The sequence below is a fragment of the Maniola jurtina genome, chromosome Z (assembly GCF_905333055.1).
Source record: "Maniola jurtina chromosome Z, ilManJurt1.1, whole genome shotgun sequence".
Classification (NCBI taxonomy): Eukaryota; Metazoa; Arthropoda; class Insecta; order Lepidoptera; family Nymphalidae; genus Maniola; species Maniola jurtina.
Genome location: NC_060058.1, coordinates 4,493,648 through 4,514,679, shown reverse-complemented (window position 1 = coordinate 4,514,679; position 21,032 = coordinate 4,493,648). Strand labels below are relative to the sequence as shown.

Below are 21,032 nucleotides of genomic sequence, written 5' to 3'. Positions count from 1 at the left end.
ACCTTTTTTAAGGTGTACAATAACTGCAGTAAATTATTTTGATCTATCTCGAGGGCTCAGCCAGCATTTGCATTGTAAGCGCAAAAAAATGTGTTAAACATTACTATAAAGTATAAACCTTCCTGTTGAATCACTCTATTTATTAAAGAAAACCACATCAAAATCTGTTGCGTAGTTTTAAAGATCTAAGCATACATACGGACAGACAGCGGGAAGCGACTTTGTTTTATACTACTAGATAGTGATGTTGACATCACAGCGAAAAAGAATAATAAAAAACAATGAATAGGTCATGGATTTGCAACGTATCATGTTTGCCTGCTCAAATACTATATTTACCAATTGCTAACTAAATAAGCAGACACATTTTTGCTGTATCTGTTAACAGCATATAGTGCTGTTAATGGCTTGAACCTACCTATCTACTTCATATTTCAAGTCTAATACCTCAAGGTGTTTCAAAAAAGGTCCTGACACGCGTGTAAACAACAAAATGACCCTTTAATGAAGGAAGACACAGCAGAAGGTCCCAAAAAAACTGAAGCAAATCCTTAATGAAGAGGTAAACTTTGCAGAAAGTAAAAAAGGCACAGTTTCAACAAAACATTTATTCATAACTTCCACATATTACAAGTAGGTATTTACAGAAATAGAAAAAAGGCTGTCTTGATAGCTGTTCACATTTTCGCAATCATTCTTATGGCCTACGCAGACGAGAGATTGTTCGCGGAGGACAAAAATGGATCACTAAAAACTGCATCGCATATAACATAAACGTACCTACTGCGTAACACCGTGGTAAGAAATGCGAGGGAATTTTGTGTTCCGCGGATAGTACTCCCTTGTCTGCGCAGGCCGTAACAATAAATCAATAAATAATGAATAATTGATTATAAAAACTACACAAGTTCATTTTATATTCTAAAAAATGAAATTAATTTGTTTTACTCGCCAAATAAAAAAAATCTTAAGTAAGTTTAAGCTAGTAAAAAATCTAGCGAATTCTGCAAGGACGAAAGTCTGCACGGAATTTTTATCCGGTGCGGGTTCTTGTCCGCCGATCCAATTTGGTAAATTTGTTCCTAGCTTAAAAAAAGGGTTTAAAGGGTTCCTAGAGGGTTTAAAGGGTGGTTGACACAATATGTATGATCAGAATCAAAAGGCGAGTTGTTTAAAAGTTTTTTATACAAGGCACATATCACTTCATAGTTCCAGAATATAACAAAACAAGAAAAGTCCTGTCGACAAATTAAAGTTAGTTTTTTAAACAGCTATATTAAGAGGGCGGAGGCACGTTTAATGGTAGGTTCATCACAACATTTTATAATACAGAATCTGTAAGCTAATATTGAATATTATAAAGGTTGAAGCTGATACACATTACACGAAGGGTTGTGTTTAATAACAAATTGGTGCTACTTAGATTGTAAAGTCTATAAACTAAATTGATAGGTCTAAATATAGTGCTTCACTATCCTTCTAGCGATGTTCCCTGCTGACTTGAGGATAGGATTAATTTAATTGTGGACAACCTAAGTAGCACAGTTATAGTAAACAATTAAAATCTTGCAGAGTGTGCATCAGCCTTAATGACACATAAGTATCTACAAATTATAACTATTCTTCGTAAATACAACCTTAAGTATTTTACATGAAGTATCAAAATAAATATTGTGTTACCTATATATTAAATCTCAACAACTCCTAAGGTTATAATTGTAGAATTATACAATTATTATGTATTTGAATACAACACAACAAAAATAAATATTTCTAAAGATCCATTTGAATATAAAACAAGTTAAATAAAGACAAAATAGCCTACTTCCATTGGAGAATTGTTTTGCCTCATACATTTTTTCTTAGATTATTACAATATTATATTATTTAAGTTATACCTTATAATCTAAGTAATACCTAAATAGATTACATACAAAAAAGTATACTATCTTGTGATGATAGTTTTTTAAAGCTAAAACTAAAGTTAATTAGTAAAAGTTAGAAGGAAAAACAATAGAGGAGTTGTAATAAAATATATAAATAATGTGTTGAATTACTATGGACCAAAGATATTTATTTTTATTAAATATATATTTAAATACTAAATTAATTTTGCTGGTCCAAAGGCACACACTAACATATTTTATAATGAAAATTAAGAGTTAACATTGACAAAAGGAATGTGTATAGGATAGTAAAATATAAGTGATTATACTTATCACGACTTACTGTTTTTTTGTATATTGTTAAGGACACTCAGAAAGGACCATAAGACGTAAAATTTATAAATACATAGTATTGTATAGTAAATATAACACAGGATAATTATATAAAACATATTCGTATGCATTATGTTTGCATTGTTATTTTTTATGAATTAGAGGACTTCGTGGATCGGTAAATACCTGATATATATACCTGATATATATATATATATATATAACCTGATATATATATATATATATATCAGGTTGTACAGTCTGGCTGTACCAGTAACCCCATGATATTATATACTATAACAATCAAATTGTTGTTGTATATAATATAGTAGCACTTTAAAAAATTTAGCTGTTCGTGTCTCGCTACGAAAATTCGATTTCCTCAAAGAATCGACAATAATCGGTAGTTTTGAATTAACCGTTAGATAACATACCGTTATGAACCTCAACTCAGGTACAAATTGCAGGTACCTAATACCTAAATTATACCTGACATGCCTGGATGATGCGCCATTTTAGCCCGTAAGATTACCCACGTTACCCACTGGTATGTAATTATCCATTATAGGTACGAACCCCTAATAATAATTAAAAGGTTTAGGGGAAGCTTGCCTTGGATGGAACAATTATATTTGCACTAGCATTATTCATTGCTAATGTGTTAGTAGAACAGGCGATTAGTTCATAATGTATTCTCAAAACTATCTATCATCATTTACTTATAGACTTACTTTCATTTTTCAAGACTATATTCATTCAATCATCATTAGTTATTATTTGTTAGTTTTATACAGGGTCACTGTCTGATTAGAGTGCATTTTACAACATTATTTTATTAATATAAATATCCGAGATTGAAAATGATATAGAAGGCCTAACGATGGACGAAAATTGAGAGATGATTATAAAAATATATGCTAAAATGAAGACAAAACTTCAGCATTTGGATCACGTCATATGTACAGCTCTTTCTCTTTTACTCTCATGCGTTTGGTATCTTTTGTCTCACAATTCATCAGCGAGTACGCGTTTCATATGCCATGTAATATGAACTATGAACACAGCATATCTATGGAATAATTTATTAAGGTGAGAAAGAAGAAGAATAATAAATTAAATAAATATGTGAATTTCAGGTAAACCAATGATTACTTAGCTTTCACAGTACAATCCATTTAAAAATATTACTTAGTTCTACTTCAATAAATTATAGTAACTATAGTCTACACAAGTTTCACAAATCTAGGTACCAAAGAGTTTTATAAAAATGTTACCTACTCGTATTTAATATATTTACATAATTCTATACATATTGTGTATATTTCTAAATTGTGGAAATATATACTCGTATATTCTGTAAGTACATTACTAATATTGTAAATCTTTTTGATAGAAATTTTGATAAGACACTCAAGAAGTCTAACGTTTCTATTTGATAAATTGAAATTAGAGAGCCGCCCATGAGTAGGCATTTCATTCGGACTAGACAAGATCTTACTAAAAAAAATTTAAAGGCTCCATTAGTCTTACATACATTCACTGTAAATAAGCCACTATAACAATGACTGATTATATAACTAAGTCTAATGCAATAGGAGTACTATATTAGGGTCCCTGTCTACTGAAGCAAAGCAGAGACGAGTTTAGCAGAGACAATATTAGGCGACGTGTTGATTTTATAATAGTCATCTCTGTGTAATGTGAACAAAAAAAACCGGTCGAGTTGTGCCTTATTCAAATTGAAGGGTCAAATACAGGTATAACCGAAAATGTACCATTTTGCCTTATACCTGACTCGATAGATCTTTTATAGTAAACATATTATATAAAAGTTTTGGCTATTGTTCTATAAAGGGACGGGAGCCCGGACTTTGGAGGTATACTATAATCTCAGTGAGCTGTAAAAAAACGGATCAACCTTTTCTAATAAATAACGTTTAGGTAGTTTTTCCCAGAAGCGTGTGTAAATAAATTATGAGTCAGAGTTTGCTTATTTCACTTTTTCCCTTACCTTTTCCATAGCCCTTAAAATATGATTTTTAATGATCAATATTAATTTCTATTGGAAGCAATGCCTCATGGGCTGTGGGTTAGCAAACTGAACCTTTACGTCGACATTTTATAACAATTTGATTAGAGGTTTTTCCACCAAGTTTTCAAGTAGTAAAACGTGACACATGAGTTACATTAATCTGCGAAATTAATATAGAGATGTTAAATCGCAACCAATCAGATTATTGATAGATGACATGATAACTTTTCACATCATCTGTGAATAACCTGATTGGTCTTTTGAACACGTCTTCGCTTCACTCGGCTTAAGTGGATACAGGGCTTAAGTGAGAGTTTTATAGCTCATGGCACCTTGGAGGTGTATCTTAGGGCTTTATAACTAGGCATAGATATAATGAAATATATTTAATACTAGGCTTGTTATGAATATAACAATCAGCTGTATGATGCGCGACGTTTTTTGTAAATAATGTAATCAAAATAATATTCTCAACATGACTTTATAAATCATCATTCAAAATAATGTCCTCATGATTATATAGTTCATCATCAATATATACAAGTGTAAATTAAAAATTTATAACACCCCCGACGATCCAAAGTATTTGAGTTTTCCAAAACATCATTTTCAAATAAATAATTATGTATTTAGCGAACGTCCATCTTGACACCTTGACATTTGTCTATTGACATAATATTATGAACCTAACGGTTATCTAACCTTCTTTTCTACAAGAAAACTAGAAAAGAGCTGATATCTCTTAAACGGCTGAACCAATTTTTTTATATTATAGCTAAGAACACTCTCGATCAAGCCACCTTTCAAACAAAAAAAACTAAATTAAAATCGGTTCATTCGTTTAGGCGCTACGATGCCACAGACAGATACACAGATACACAGATACACACGTCAAACTTATAACACCCCTCTTTTTGGGTCGGGGGTTAAAAAGGAAAATGGCTGACTGATCTATCAACGCACAGCTCAAACTACTGGACGGATCTGGCTGAAATTGTGCATGCAGATAACTTTTATAACTTAGACATTCACTAAGAAAAGATTTTTGAAAATTCAACCCTTAAGGAGGGTAAATTAGGGGGTTGAAATTTGTGTAGTCAACGCGGACGAAGACGCGGACATAAGGAAGTTCTAAATAATATTATAAACATAATTATATAATATTTTATCATTGAAAATAATATTCTCAACATTTGTAATAATGGAGGTAGAAATTGTCATAGGGTATTTTAATTACTGATAAATTACTAACCTAGTACTAGTAACTAAGTAGCTAAAAACATAGAAAACTAATTGAATTTTTTATCAAATAATTGGACAAGAAATAAATTAAATAGGTAATAAGAAATAATTCAATTAAAAGGGAGTGAGTGCATATATTTAACTTAATATTGATATTGTGATATCCTACGTGATATTAATTTGAAAAGCGTTTTGTAGAAAGCGGAAATGCTTTTTGTAAAAAGTTGGTGCTAACTCGTTCGAACATCTTTTGAATATGTGCTAAAGTAGCGATATGTTCCATAATGTTCCATCAGGATAAGACAGCACTACTTTTAAAGCTGTGAATTTAGAAACGAATTGGCACTACAGAATTTTCTAATTATTTAATTTTGCATAGCGTCGCTTTAAAAGATCTGTAATTACTGAATAGTTATATCCTTAGAAGCCCATAGAAATATGATGTTATTCATTCTTCATATCGAACTTCGATACAAGCGGGAACCGCACTATGCGAAGTTGGTTTGCATAGTCGCACACTATAGCGTCTTTTAATGGTAATATTTGCCGCACGAATATACAACCGTCGCTTTGACCGAAAAGTACTCGTCGGATGACGTCACCGCTGCTTAAATCGTACGTAGTTAAACCGCTTCTGTCTCCTATTACTAGGAGAGTATGTGTTAAAGGTAGCATTCGACTCATGTAGTTGAGACCGATGTGTATTGAGTTGAGCATGTGGCCTTGGAAGCGGTCCCAGATGCACAAACGTTCGTCAGAACCTGCCGATACCACGTAAGAAGCGGTGTAGGCTAGTGATGTTACCGCGCCGTCATGCGCTTGCATGCTGTATACACAGGCACCTGTATGCAGATCCCAGACGCAAAGTAAACCATCCTGTGACCCGCTACCCGCTATCGTAGGTGTAGCGTGATCGATGAAACAACTAGTGATGGGCCCGCAATGGCCGTGGAGAGTAAACAGCGGTGTCAATTCCGCACTAGAGAACACCTTTACTACGTGATCTTGTCCTCCAGTAAGAATGCGGCCGCCGTCACAGTGCATCTCTGTGATTGGTTGCTGATGCGGTCTGCAATGCGCGGTAGGAACGCATACTACCTCATCGCTGTCGCTGTCCGCGTCGTATGAGAAGCTCATTCGTCCTCTGTGTTCGTCCATGCCGTGTGAGCTTCCTAATGACTCCGCAGAACCAGTCCGCTTGTGTGCTGTCAAAGAAACATTGAAATTTACAAACAAGTACCACATTTCTTAAACCTATTTAAGTTTGTGATATGAAGTTCGATCAAGTTCCTAGTTGTAGCTGTTCAAGTTCAAAATCTAATATCTAATTGTCAAATCAAGACTTTGTTTACTTTAATTGATTCAGTCTGCGGCTAAATAGTATCACTACTGTAAATAACTGACTCACATGATGATAACACAAAGCCTAAATTATTGAACTTAGAGATATGAAATATGGAGTAAATATTTTTCTTGAACAAAGAATCTTTAAAATTACACAAATACACGCAGACGAAATTGCAGCAAATGCTAGTGTGAGAATATAAAGTATAATTACTTCGTCGATGTGCTGTGCTAAACCGCCAGTCAACGTGCGCGCCAGATCTTGCATTGTATGCATCCAGCCGTAGTAGAGTGAGGTGGCCAGAAAGGGACGCAGCACACACTTTACGCGCACCCGACAGAGCGCGCACGTGTGTCACGCCCTTACCGCTCGAATGCCTCTCGGCGAACCACCAGACACACTGAACACAAAAGAGAAACTTGATAAGAATACTCATAATTGACAGTGATGAGTATTTTGTTTTCATCATCATCCACTACTAAATATGAATCTCCTGCAGATTGACAGTCTTTATAGATCTTTGAGAACATATTTTGGAGAACTCTCAAGCATACAATTTTCCTTACCTATCCTCAAGTGATATTTAATTGTTTAAAGTCTTTACAATATCAAAGTTGCCAATACTCGGGCTCGCTTTTATTTGCCAATACTCTTTCTTTTTCATAATTACTATTCTTTACAACTGTCAAAAATGGTAACTAAAAATGATTACAATTAACATAACATTATAATTAATATATAGAACTTACTATTAATTTTCCAGTGCTTGCCTCCCAAAACTCCAACCTGCCATCGGAACAACCCAAAACGATGAGGTTGTTACAAAAGTCCATACACCACACCGGAGATTCACTCATAGCTCTCGCTCGCCAGTTGGAATTTGCCGCACTCTCCATATCACAGTTAGTTCTAACACTTATTCTACTGCCACCTCTATTTCTCAAGCTACCTAGAGAATTGTCACAACTGTTCACTGCTATTGTACTTATATCACTCTTATTGTCCTTTACAATACTTAGATTTAAATCTTGTTTGCCTACATTTAAATTAATTAAGTCTGTATTTGTTCTTTCGTTCACTTCGTACATGTCACTTTGGTCGGTGTAATAGAGGTCTCTGTAACAAAATATATTTTTTAATTAACATGGTCACTGGCAGTATCACACAAATGAGTGAATTCTGATTTGATATCCAATCTATCATAATTTTATTTTTGTATGTCATAATATCCACCATAATGGATTCCTTGATGTTTTCTACAAGCCAACATCACCACATTTACCAAATCTAATGAGACCTTTTATGAAGGAATCAATGAACCAACAAACATACATAGACTGCTTAGCTCATAATCTCTTAATTGTGTGATAAAACATGTAACTAACCTGCAAAGATTAAAGAATCAAAAACTGTAGTACTTTACCTGTAGGCCTTTGCAAACTGATATTTGGTGTTTTCTACTGGAGAAAGATATGATGAATCTCTGTTGTTAGATTGAAATTGCAGATTTCGAAGATGGCTACTTAGTCCTCTTCGAAGTCTCGGAACATTCTGTATAAGGATTTTGACAAATTAATTGATGTCTTAAAATAAAAACCTTAAGTTTAGTTTAAAAGAAATTGACCTTAATTAAAAATGTATTAATGCCATAATAACTTACATCGTATATTGGTTGAGCTGCTAAATCTGGGCAATTACACGCTGGAATATAAAATAAATACTCGTTAATAATATTCTGACATACTGAGCGTTAATTACTGAAGTTTAGGATATAATAGAACTCACATTCAATTGTAATTTGTTGTTCACTAATGGAACTTCTCCTGGGGGCGACTTTTTCATACAATTCCATTTGTAATTTGAAGTACCTGGAAAAGTAGTTAGACACTGGGTCAGCGAAAACTCCATTGCAACCACCAACCAAAAAATCTAAACAGAACTTTCAGTTTCAGTAGAAAGAGGGCTCTTCTCAGACTTAAGCGCGTTTGGAACCCTCGTAGCTTTAGTTTTAAGTTTACGTAATTAATTATCACAACTTTTTCATCTTTCAAATCTAAAAAATCGGACAAACAAAATGTGTACAATCAAAGTACCTATTTTTAACCCCCAACCCAAAAAGAGGGGTGTTATAAGTTTGACGTATGTATCTGTGTATCTGTCTGTGGCATCGTAGCACCTAAACGAATGAATCGATTTTAATTTAGTTTTTTTTTGTTTGAAAGGTGGCTTGGCTTGATCGAGTGTTCTTAGCTATAATCCAAGAAAATCGGTTCAGCGGTTTGAAAGTTATCAGCTCTTTTCTAGTTACTGTAACCTTCACTTGTCGGGAGTGTTATTTTTTAATTTACACTTGTATTATAGTTTATGAATAAATGATTTCTGAAAATTAAATCTGAATTTCGCGGGCAGGCCCGTCGCTTCCACCTTAAATTCCTAAGGGTTAAATTAGCATACTTACGCGCTTCGGTCAATGTTCGTGATGATTTCTCCATTGAGCGAGTCCCATACTTTGATGTTACCTTGAAGGCATGAACTGACGACTTTCTCGCCATCGGTCACCAGGCATTCCACTTCTTGACTGTGACCTGCCACTACTAAGGGTACGGCTTCCATAACCAACTGAAAAACAAGCAAAAATAGAATAAAGATACACTGACAGGTATTTAGGACAAAACCTTCTTGTTGAATGATAAATTGATAATATTTTATGTATGAAGCAGTTGATTGTTCTTTTCACTAATTTTGAGGATTGCTCCTATAGTAAAAGTTGATTATATAGTAAAATCCTAATCATAATAATATTATAAATGTGAAAGTGTGTAATTGTGCATGTTTGGATGTCTGTTACTCAATCACGCAAAAACTACTGGACGGATTTGGCTGAAATTTGGAATGGAGATAGGCAACGCCATTTCTTTCATGACAGCTTTGTAAAAGCTTCTCTAGATAATATGACACAACGTCTTAGTCGCGTTTGGCTGTATATTCGCTTAGGTTATTAAGAACATGTCACAAATATGAAAGAAACCAGTTTACCTGAACAGCTGGTTGGTTTGCTATAATTTTCTTGTATTCACTATCTTCGTTCCACGAGGCACGCCATTCCGCGTAGTGTTTTGAGCAAATGCACCTGTGTTAGACAGAAATTATTAGTATACATTAATTTCGATATTTCTGATTTCAACTTGTATAATGCGCCTTTTTTTCGTTTAGCCCCCATTTCTAAATAAAAGGAGCCTTGTACCTTCACCCAAGTAATCACGATTATTTTATATACAGCATCGATACAGCTGTGAAGCAGAATCTAATATGATTAGAAAGCAGCGGCGTGTCCTCTTTCTTCATGCACTTTTGCCGACTTTAAACGATAACGTCGCACGCTTGCATAGATGCTGAATCGATACCATGCGACTTTATATATATCTTATACATCGATTCTTTTGCACTATTCAAATGCGACTAGCAACTACAGGCAGCGATGCGAACGCTGGAAAGTAGAAACAAAACTCACCTATAAAGCACCACCATCATGTAGCCGATGACAGCTATGCTGATGGTGCAAAGGATGGCGAGAAGCAATATTTCCATGGGAGTAGTGGGATATATTGGAAGCTCTGGCCCTTTGCCCCATTGGTGCGCCTGTGTTTTAGTGTCAATCAAGTCGAATTCTGGAAGCAAATTGTTATCCATACTAATACAATAAATACGAAAGTGTGTCTGCTCATCTATCTGCTTGCTTTCTACGGTTCATCTTTAAACCGATTGTGATGTAATTTGGTACAGACATAGTTTTGCATCCAGGCGAAGGACATAATGCTACTTTTGGTGCCGGAAAATCAAAGTTTCCACGGGATTCTTAAATCACCTTGCTCTTAACTGATTTTTGTCTATATGATTTATGTTTATATGATAAAATCTTGAATCCTTGAATCCTTAAATATGAAATTTGATACAGAGATAGCTAATAACGCACTAATAAGACTGAGCTAGGCTACTTTTAACCTGGAGATTAAGTTTCACAGGATTTTCAAAAACCTAAATCCACCCAGAAGAATTCACGGGCATCATCTTATAATATTATGAAATGTTAGTAATTAAGTCTACTGATTTTCCGGATAATGATAAGAATTGCACTCTAAAATCGATTTATTTCCAGTTTAATATAACATTACCTTATCAATAAATCGACTACCTACTTTTTTCAAAGGTAGAGTAAATTTTATATACTAAATTAAATCGAATATTTCATACAACATTCGATTCCACTTATTTCTCTCCATATTATGCTGTGGGTCAGTCTGATATTAATTGAGGAACTGGCGAACAAGAAAATTGTATTTTACTCTTCTTTTATCTAAATCAATACAGTTTTTTTTGATCAAAATATTTTTTTAGTTAGTGGAGTTTAGATACAGGCTTCTTTAGTTTAGTAGCCAGGATTCTGTCAAAATCTTGTAAAAACTCGTTTTTAGGGTTCCGTACCTGAAAAGGAAAAACGGAACCCTTATAGGATCACTTTGTTGTCTGTCTGTCTGTCCGTCCGTCGTGCCTGTCAAGAAAACCTATAGATAACCTTCCCGTTGACCTAGAATCATGAAATTCGACAGGTAGGTAGGTCTTACAGCACAAGTAATCTGAAAACTGTGAATTTGTAGTTACATCACAGAAAAAAAAATTAATGTGTTTTAATTTTTAAAATAAGATAACTATACCAAGTGGGGTATCTCATATGAAAGAGCTTTACCTGTATATTTTAAAACAGATTTTTATTTATTTCTATGCATAATAGTTTTTGATTTATCGTGCAAAATGTCAGAAAAAATTCCCGAATACGGAACCCTCGGTGCGCGAGTCTGACTCGCACTTGGCCGATTTTTTAGTAAATATTCCATTATTATAAAAAGAGAAGTATCTAACCGGGTAAAATATCAATTGGATCCAGGGCCGCTGCCAGGGCTTGCCAGCGCAAAGGAGGTGGATCTCTTTCATCCGGGTGACGTAACCCCGTCGCTAACTCCGGACCTATGCGATGGCTCACTAATACCGGAGGGAGCACCACCACGTAACGTCCTGCTACTGACTCGTTGTATTGCGAGAGAATCGAAGACCAATGGTACGGCGGCAGTCTGCAATTCAAACAAGTGTAAATTAAAAATTTATAACACCCCCAACAAGTGAAGGTTACAGTAACTAGAAAAGAGCTGATAACTTTCAAACAGCTGAACCGATTTTCTTGGATCATAGCTAAGAACACTCTCGATCAAGCCACCTTTCAATCAAAAAAAAAAACTAAATTAAAATCGGTTCATTAGTTTAGGAGCCATAAGATACACAGATACACACATCAAACTTATAACACTCCTCTTTTTCGGTCGGGGGTTAAAAATTGATTAATAGGATACATGTAATTTTCATCTACTATTCTATTAAAGTTTTTGCCTTCGATAAATTCTCATAATAATAAACCATTTATTTGAGATATCCATAACAGTACTACAACCCATAGTATACTGTTGTAACCACCGATACACATGAGCCAAAAAAATTGTTATTTATCTCAAAATCAGACGACAATTGTTATTATCAATATTTGTATTACTATTTTTGAACCCTTTTAAACCGTTACCCTAGATAAAGTAATTATTTATTATCAGTGAGTGATAAAAATATATTTGCCATGGTCCGGATGTAACCTGATTGTAGACACGGTTCAATTAAGTTGAACAAAGAATTACGCAAGCGCATATATTTATAGACTGATTAATTTTTTTTATAGATATAATCAGCTAAGCACTAGGACGGTGCTTAGAATACAATTGGTATTTAATTATGCTATTTATCCTATGTACGTGATTGCGCTGGCGTGAATAACATTTTAATGCATAAAAATGCTATTATCGATTATATTTATGCTTCCCTGGCTCATTATGTATCAATTTAGATACATTTAGCGAAAAACTAGCTTTTGTAGCAAGATTTTTGAAAATCTTAGAAACCCTCAGTTTATCTAGACTAATAATAATAATAAGTTTCTTTATTAGGGTAAAAACCCAAAAAAATATACAGAAATAAAATAATATAACATAATGTTTTTAAATTAAAATTCAAAATAGCACACTAAGGGTGTGCAATTCTGAGTTATTTTCCGTTTGCATCTCGATGCATCAACCTCCAATGTGCTATTATTGGACTGCGTAGGTCCTGGCCTACCACCTGGAGGATGCTGTTATCAGAGCCACGCAATCTTTCCCAGAAGGAAGATATCCGCGTCCTGATAACAGCAAAGAAATCGGGCATTCCCGCCTCGGCGAACATGCTCGATGCGGTGCAGTATCTTGGAAACTTCATAAGGCTGCGGTATGCTTCATTATATTGCACCCTTATCGTGCTAAAGGACGCCTTCTTGTACCGGTACCATAACTGACAGGTATAAAAACACTGGCAGTAAGCCCTGAAGAGGGTGCCCTTTACTTCTTTACGGCATTTAGAAAATCTGCGCGCGAGCATGTTGCACCGAACCGACAATGCCCGCCTTTCTCGCTCCATGTTAAGATCGTCCTTACGATCGTCAGTGACGATGTGGCCAAGATATTTGAACTGCCTGACGACTAAAAAATACGAGTAGCCTATGACTGTTTCTAGGATGCAAGGGCACAGGATCTTACATTTGTGCTGTTGTTGAGGTGGAAAAATGAACCAATAAACAGCCACTTTTTAATTGGCAATAGTAGAAGAAAAAAAGTTGAAAAAACTTTCTAGTGAGTCTCGGTTGAAAAGCAATGAATCAGACTGACGTACATACATAACAGATATGAAAAACATGACATAATTAAGATAAAGACTAATACATACTAGAAATGCCGGTTTATATGGTACATTTGTGAGCAGTTAATAGGTTACATATTCATCAAGTTGCTAAGCTACTATTACACAAATATACTAAGAAGATAGATAATTCAGTCAGGGAATTGATGAATCAGCTAGTTTCGTATGTATAGATAACATACAACTGATTTCAATAAGATAAGACGTTAATCCTACTAACCTAATCCTACTATTATAATAATTTAACCATCTTTTTAACACACATTATTCAAATAAAGAATTTATTATTATTATTATTCCTACTAATTTTATAAATGTGAAAGTGTGGATGTTTGTTACTCAATCACGCAAAAACGGCCGAACGGATTTGGATGACATTTGGCATGGAGATAGATTATACCTTGGATTAAGACATAGGCTACTTTTTATCCCGAAAAATCAATGAGTTCCCACGGGATTTAAAAAAAACCTATATCCACGCGGACGAAATCGCGGGCATCAGCTAGTGTAATAGATAATTTAGGCAATACTTTATTATGTTTCTGAATATAAAAAAGCTTTAGGATCGACCACACCATATTTTTATGAAATTATGAGCAGTGTTTAAATCAATATAATAGACATGCTTACCTTGAAGATGTTCTGTAATGTGGCGAATGTTTCAAGAGAATGGTATCATTTGCCTCGACAACTGTTTTATCTGTTGTAGTTTCCAGTAAGGGAGAAAACACTAATGGTTGTCGCGCACTGTTGTTGTAATTCATATTCACTGACTGCTTCCATTCACTCGTTTTGTTGTTATTGGAACGATGCTCTGGACTGCTGTCTGATTTTTCCACGGGTGTGATAAAGTAATCCACCACACCAGAGTTATATACTATCATAGATATCCAAACAAGTCTCCATAGCATGAAAGCTCTCTGAAAGAACCTTGTCCTTGCCCACATATTAACAAGTCGTATTCGTTTCGGAACTCGCTGCTCTTGTCCTCCCGGACTAGAGTTTCTTTTGGCTATGACATCTGTGGGGCTATTCTGAGCCAAACCATTCAATCTTGGATGCGATTTAGACTTTTTCATTCTTTGAGGTGAAATATTTGTATCGTCCATATATCCTGTGTTAAATTGCCAGTTAAACGCATTATTCGCGTTAAAGTAGTCTTTCAAATGTAATTTGGAGTTTTGGTCAGGAAAAAATTCCATTCGCCTCACATCTATGCCTAATATTGTTGCGAAAAACGTCATTTGAATGAAAAAGTCAGAAATAAGACTCACGATCATAAATATTGAGGACTCTTGAATAAAAGGAACAAATGTAAAGAGACCGACTGTAAGAATAGTGATCTCTGTGAGCAAATTTTTGGTAATCGACCAGCCCTCTTTGCTTAGGCCTTGGGCGAGTCGAATTTTGACGTCTAGTCTGGTATCGGTGGACGTTACGCTTTTCGTCAATACGAGGACATTCTCTAGTCCAACGATGATCACCAGATAAGGAAATATTTCTTTTCCTTGTAAGCTTAAAGAGAATCCAAAGTAAAAGCATAGCCCCATCGACATAGATAGACTCCCGGCTACAGTAAGCACAGCGGATGCTGCGAGTCCAAGTTTGGATTTAATGAATTCTATTTTTCGCACGGAGAAGTAGACATAGAGGAATAATCCAACAAAGGCGATCATTAGAGGTACTAGTTCATGGTAATTGAACTGACCAGGAAAATAGACGAGTGTCACTTCTTCGGAGTGCGCTTGCGGTGAATCTTGATACAGAGGGTAAATCTCCCTTAACTTTTTCGAAAGTGAATTTATGTATCTGGAATAAAAATATTAATTCATTATCAAACCAGGCCATTAAATGAAAATTAGAATAAATATATACAAAAATACTCGTAAGAACTTTAAAAGTGTTAACTATGGTCAAGATACTTTTACAAGTGTAAATTTAAAATTTATAACACCCCCGACAAGTGAAGGTTACAGTACGTAGAAAAAAGCTGATAACTTTCAAACGGCTGAACCGCTTTTTTGGATTATAACTAAGAACACTCTCAATCAAGTCACCTTTCAAACAAAAAAAAAAACTAAACTAAACTCGGTTCATTAGTTTAGGAGCTACAATGCCACAGACAAATAAACAGATACACACGTCAAACTTATAACACCCCTCTTCTTGGGTCGGGGTTAAAAAATAGTTACCTTTGGTCCGCATGTCGGTAAAATATAGTGACAGCGTATTGTAAGACTCTTGGACGAGCCCGCAATGGATACCGTTTTATTCCCGTGTCACGCAGGTGCATACCGAACGCCATTTCCGCTATAGACACTTTGCCTTTTTGGAGATTCTGCAAAAATATATTACATGTATGTAAGTAAATAGTTATAATTATATGCAAATTATAAATTACTAGAGGATGCCCGCGGCTTCGCCCGCCTGAATTTCGGTTTTTTAAATCCCGCAGGAACTCTTTGATTTTCCGGGATAAAAAGTAGCCTATGTCCTTCCCCGGGATGTAGCCCATGTCTGTACCAAATTTCATCAAAATCGGTTCAGCGGTTGGGCCGTGAAAACGTAGCAGACAGACAGACACACTTTCGCATTTATAATATTAGTATGGATTAAATTCAATAAAATTATTGAATCATATTTCTGAAATGAAGCTATACTCAATTACACACAGAAATCCAAATAATACTATACTAGAATAATAATACTATACAAAGAAAATACTCAAATATTGTCCATGTAAGATTTACTTGTGTATATAACATTGTTTTTCTCTCAATTTTACCTAAGGCATCATTTATTATACAGATGTGGTCAGTAGTGGAAACATGGTACGCAGGTAACTTGTTGATGTTTCCTAGTAACATGGCGCTTGTGAATGATAAATACATGTCTATGGAGAAAATGTGGAGCCACAATCTCACCGACTCTCACCACATTTGTATAAAGTGTGGCTTATCAGAGCAAAAACTGACCTGGTAGTTGAAAATGGTATTGACAATGTTGGCATCTAAAGAAAATGATTGAAGATTCTGTTGCCAGAGATTCGCTGGCGACAGAAGGAGGCAGCTATATTCTGGCAACACTCTTTCCACACTCGCCTTGCTGTCTCGTCGCTTCATGCCCTCTATTTGATAACAGTGTTGCAATAAGGTTTTCTTTCTGCCAACAATCAAAAAACAACCAAGTTAGATTCCACCGAAAAAGGTTTCCATTAGACTCCCCTATATTAATTGTAGGTTATAATAAATAGGTAACATGTTATGTTTTGTTAATATTAAAATACCAATGCAATACCACTTCCAGGTTAAGACATTTCAAGTTCAGACTTTAATATCACTTTCCAAGTCCATTATGTAAGATTGCAAGTGCAATTCATATTTGTTATTGGTACAAACGAAAAACCTGTAGTACATTTTTAAACAGGTTCCTATTGCAGTATAACTTTTATATAACGTAATATAATGTAAAAGCATATTCGCATTTGCAAAGGTATTTTAGATTCATTTGTTAACATTTGGAAAATGTTTCAAATAATAAGGTATATTTGTCGGTGCACAATTTTAATGGAAAACATTCATTAATGCAAAGCGAACATTACAAACATTCTTAAATAAATGCATATACTTTATTACATATGTATATCCAAATTCTACCAAATTTGTTGGTACTTAGAGATAAATAATTTAATTACTGAGGAATGTTCAGTACATGGACAAATCATCTAGCTTTTAATATGAGCATTAAGATATCACACTTACGTATACAATACTTACATATTGTATGTAATAAAATTTGATATTTTGTTTTATTTTACCAAAAAAACTGTCATTTCAATGATAAAATTTCAATATAAGGAGAGGTTATAGTCAATCAATCGTACGAAGCGATTTGCTTCCTCTTTTCTAATCCAAACCGCCAGGATGTGGAACGCCCTTCAGGCATCAGTTTTCCCTTCCACCTAAAATATGGGTACCTTCAAGTCAAGAGTGAATAGGCAACTTCTAGGCAAGCGTGCTTCATCTTAGGCTGCATCATCACTTGCTAGCGAGTCTGATTGCAGCCAAGTGCTAGTCTATAATTAAAAAAAAAAACCATGTCCTTGTGCAGTTATATAACAATGTTTATAACTTACGTTACAGTATCTTCATGATTCCGAATTGTTTCCAATAATCTAAAGACTTCTTGGAGAGGTGCTCGAAAAGCATCCCACATTTTAAGGTTGTTATTCCATGGAGACACACCTTGAAAAAAAAAGCTGTGTTTGAAACAAACTTAAAAACTAATTACTATTAAAAAAATCATTTATTGTTCATATATCAATGATTTATTATCATTTATAAGAATTGATTCTGGTTTTGATGTGGGTTTTCTGTAATATATTGTAGACTCCTAACCTAATAAGAGTCCAAGAAAGGATTTTGAGAAGTTCAGTTGTAGGAAATAACTAGAAATAAAATAAATTAAACTTACCAATTCTTATTATTATTTGATGAATGTAAAGCAATGGTTTGTCTTTCACCCACACATATGGAAGTTTTTGTGTTTCATTGTGCAATAAGTCTAATTGAAATGGTGTTTCTGTAAACAAGGTTTTTGTTATAAAATTAAGTTCCTATGATACACTTACTAAATCGTTGATTGTTGTAAACTGTTCTTGATGACTTTTTGCAATTAATGAGTTCTTGCCGTAAACTGATAATATTTACACATTACAATGTGATATAATTTTGTAGTTAATTCTATGTTTTTAGGGTTCCATACTTTAAAATGAAAAATTGAACTTTTATAGCATCAGTTTGTAGCAGTTAAGACTTCAATCCCAGACCCGCACCTCAGAGTTATCACTTGCTTTACGAGTGAAGAAAAACATCATAAGGAAACTGAGAATTATCTACACTTGGCCAGTATGGTCGGCTATGTCTATTTTCATTCTGGGTGAGGACACATACTCAATAGTGGGCCGGCAATGAGTTGAGATGGTGATGTGGTTGAAATAAAACCATACCTGGTATCAGACAGTTTTTTGCATTACAATCAGGATTTATTTGGGGATTCTTTAGATGCATGTTTACTACAGTCGGTATGTTTCCAGGCAGAGGCACATTTAACAGTGGAAAGCTGTAAAAAAAATTGTTTATCTTTATCTGTGTAGATTCTATAACCCTTAAATTAAGGCCCATTTGCACCAAACTAATTAATCTGGTTGATTTTTTTGTAATGCTGTCACTTCTGACAAAAATGTACTCTAGGGTTGACCAAAAAAGGGATAGCTATTGATAAGATTGAGTAAAGTTGAACAAGTTCAAAGCTAGAGTTTTGCTGCAAGATCAGTATCCAATTGCCATAGTAAGTAAGTCATGCTATATGTAGGCTTAACATTTTTGCCAGTATTTTGAGCATAGAATTAATGTTTTATGTACTATCTAAATATGATAAATTAAGTTTAGTATGTTCTTGTTTTTCTAACTATATTCTGTAATTTATGTTTTTATAGTGAAAATAGCAATAATACCATTTAACCTAATACATTTAAAAAAAAATGGCTATAACAGCATTTTTGCCCCCTATTTGAACTGAGCAGCAGTACTATGAAACTGAATACAAATTAATACTTTTCATTAGATATCAGTATCATAACAGGTGAGGGTTAGCCCAAAACCCACTGAGCCGACTATAAATAATAACCCTAATGAAATGTCGTACTTAGTACAAAAATAATCACAAGTGAAATAGTCTCATGAGAGCTACTTACCAGCATAGTAAAACAACTGAAAGCGCTAATGTTATAGCTAAATAGGGGTACGACGAACAGAACAGGCCGTAGGTATAGTAAATCTGTGCTACCCTTTCTGGTAATGCCATTGTTGATACCGAGTCTTAGAAACTGCGTTGTTTAATTAAGAAATTTACGAGCCCATTGCACATTTGTTCACGTCACACACAAAGTACAAGCGGTGTTTGTCCGTAATTAGGTTATTAAAGTAGAAAATATCACGGATGATTGCATGTCCACTTGCAAGAGAGATTACTTTGATATTGTGCATAACACAGTGCATATTGTATCGACATAATACCGCTACATCCACTGATACTTGCTGGTACAAAATTCCACTTTCCAGAAGCAAAGTACAGACGTCAGACTCGACAAAAAGATTTCCCTTGGATTGAAAGTTGTGGTTATCATTTGGATAAAATTGTTAAGATTGTCTGAATGGTCTGAATTTGCATTATTTTTTCTGCAACAGAACATTTTAGTCAATAGTGAGAGATTGCTCGCATGCTAGCTGGTGCCAGCCAATCAAAGGTTATTGACCACAGATTAATAGAGGATACTAATTGACACTGTAGCTGTCAAACTATAACAGCGGGAGTAAAAATGACAGCTACAGTGTGACAATCGCAATCATCGCAATCTCCTCTGATTGGCCGATCCTATCTCGCTATAATCTCTGCGAAATGCTGCGAACATGCTGCGAATCACAGCTTTTTGACAGCAGTTTGCTGCAGCTTTTCAAACATAGAGTAAAGACCATAGATTTAGAATTTTTTCACATTCTAAGCCTACCTACTATTAAGTAGATCCGAGTTGGTTCAAAGAAAGAGTTTTCTCCAAAGAGTTTACATGGACTTTAATTTTTATTAACAAAGGAACCTTATATCCAATACGTAACCAAACAAGCTCTTATCACTTAATGCTCATTATTTTCATAACATAACACGAATTAATCACAATAAAGCTACTTGGGATCACAATTCAGCCTAACACCACCAGTATTGTACCAAAGTACCGCGAACGACATTATGCCATAACAAACCACAAGGCGGCAAAAATCTACGCTATCCTCTATTAATCTGTGCTGACCCCACGGCCATATAAATAACCTAATATCACAAATATTTTTCGTGCGTGGTTTACTTGCTGAACTCTGAAAACAATGTTCGTTGGCTAATTTTATAGTGTCGATTAGTGCGCCGCTAGCGGTACTTTGGTATTTTTAACTATATGAACCATTGGCGGCAAAATAATGAAAAATATCCCTATTCTACCACAAAAGTATCACGTTTCATGGGCTAAAGCAGTGGTAAAAACAACAGTTTCCACAATATGACCTCATCAAAACATTAATCATTTATTGCCGAACTTTTGCCGAATGATCAACACTTAGTGCACAAAGTGTACCAAGTATACTTATTTTGGCCGAATGCACTTGGCGAGCGCTTTGGCCAGCGTGTAGTGGAACCATATATATAATGTCATAGACAAGATAGATATGGAACATTCGAAATGATGATCTGTGGAAATGACAACGAAAGCGCGGCAAAATAAAGGCGGTCTTTCACTTTGAAAACTGCTTTGAGGTGCTTT

The 21,032-nt window shown here is 34.7% G+C and overlaps 1 protein-coding gene across 1 annotated transcript; it reads right to left on the bottom strand.

The window, feature by feature from the left end:
- Positions 1–5,620: 5,620 nt before the first annotated feature.
- On the bottom strand, positions 5,621–20,573 carry LOC123880002 (sterol regulatory element-binding protein cleavage-activating protein). The gene is made up of 18 exons (XM_045927852.1): positions 20,408–20,573; positions 19,419–19,902; positions 18,672–18,784; positions 18,137–18,244; positions 17,799–17,907; positions 16,639–16,825; positions 15,856–16,001; positions 14,294–15,472; positions 11,756–11,964; positions 10,350–10,506; positions 9,875–9,968; positions 9,297–9,457; positions 8,624–8,706; positions 8,499–8,539; positions 8,262–8,389; positions 7,588–7,954; positions 7,052–7,238; positions 5,621–6,698 (listed from the first exon to the last, which is right to left on the bottom strand). The coding sequence occupies exons 2-18, from the start codon at positions 19,526–19,528 to the stop codon at positions 5,938–5,940; spliced, it is 4,140 nt and encodes a 1,379-aa protein (XP_045783808.1). The 5' UTR covers positions 19,529–19,902; positions 20,408–20,573; the 3' UTR covers positions 5,621–5,937.
- Between the last annotated feature and the right edge of the window lie 459 nt (positions 20,574–21,032).

Excerpts from the sequence above, each read along its gene's own strand:
- LOC123880002 (XM_045927852.1), bottom strand. The coding sequence starts at position 19,528 with ATGGCATTACCAGAAAGGGTAGCACAGATTTACTATACCTACGGCCTG. Across the intron at positions 9,458-9,874 it reads CAAACCAACCAGCTGTTCAG|TTGGTTATGGAAGCCGTACC; the intron begins GTAAACTGGTTT and ends CTTGTTTTTCAG. Across the intron at positions 6,699-7,051 it reads TAGCACAGCACATCGACGAA|CACACAAGCGGACTGGTTCT; the intron begins GTAATTATACTT and ends TTTCTTTGACAG.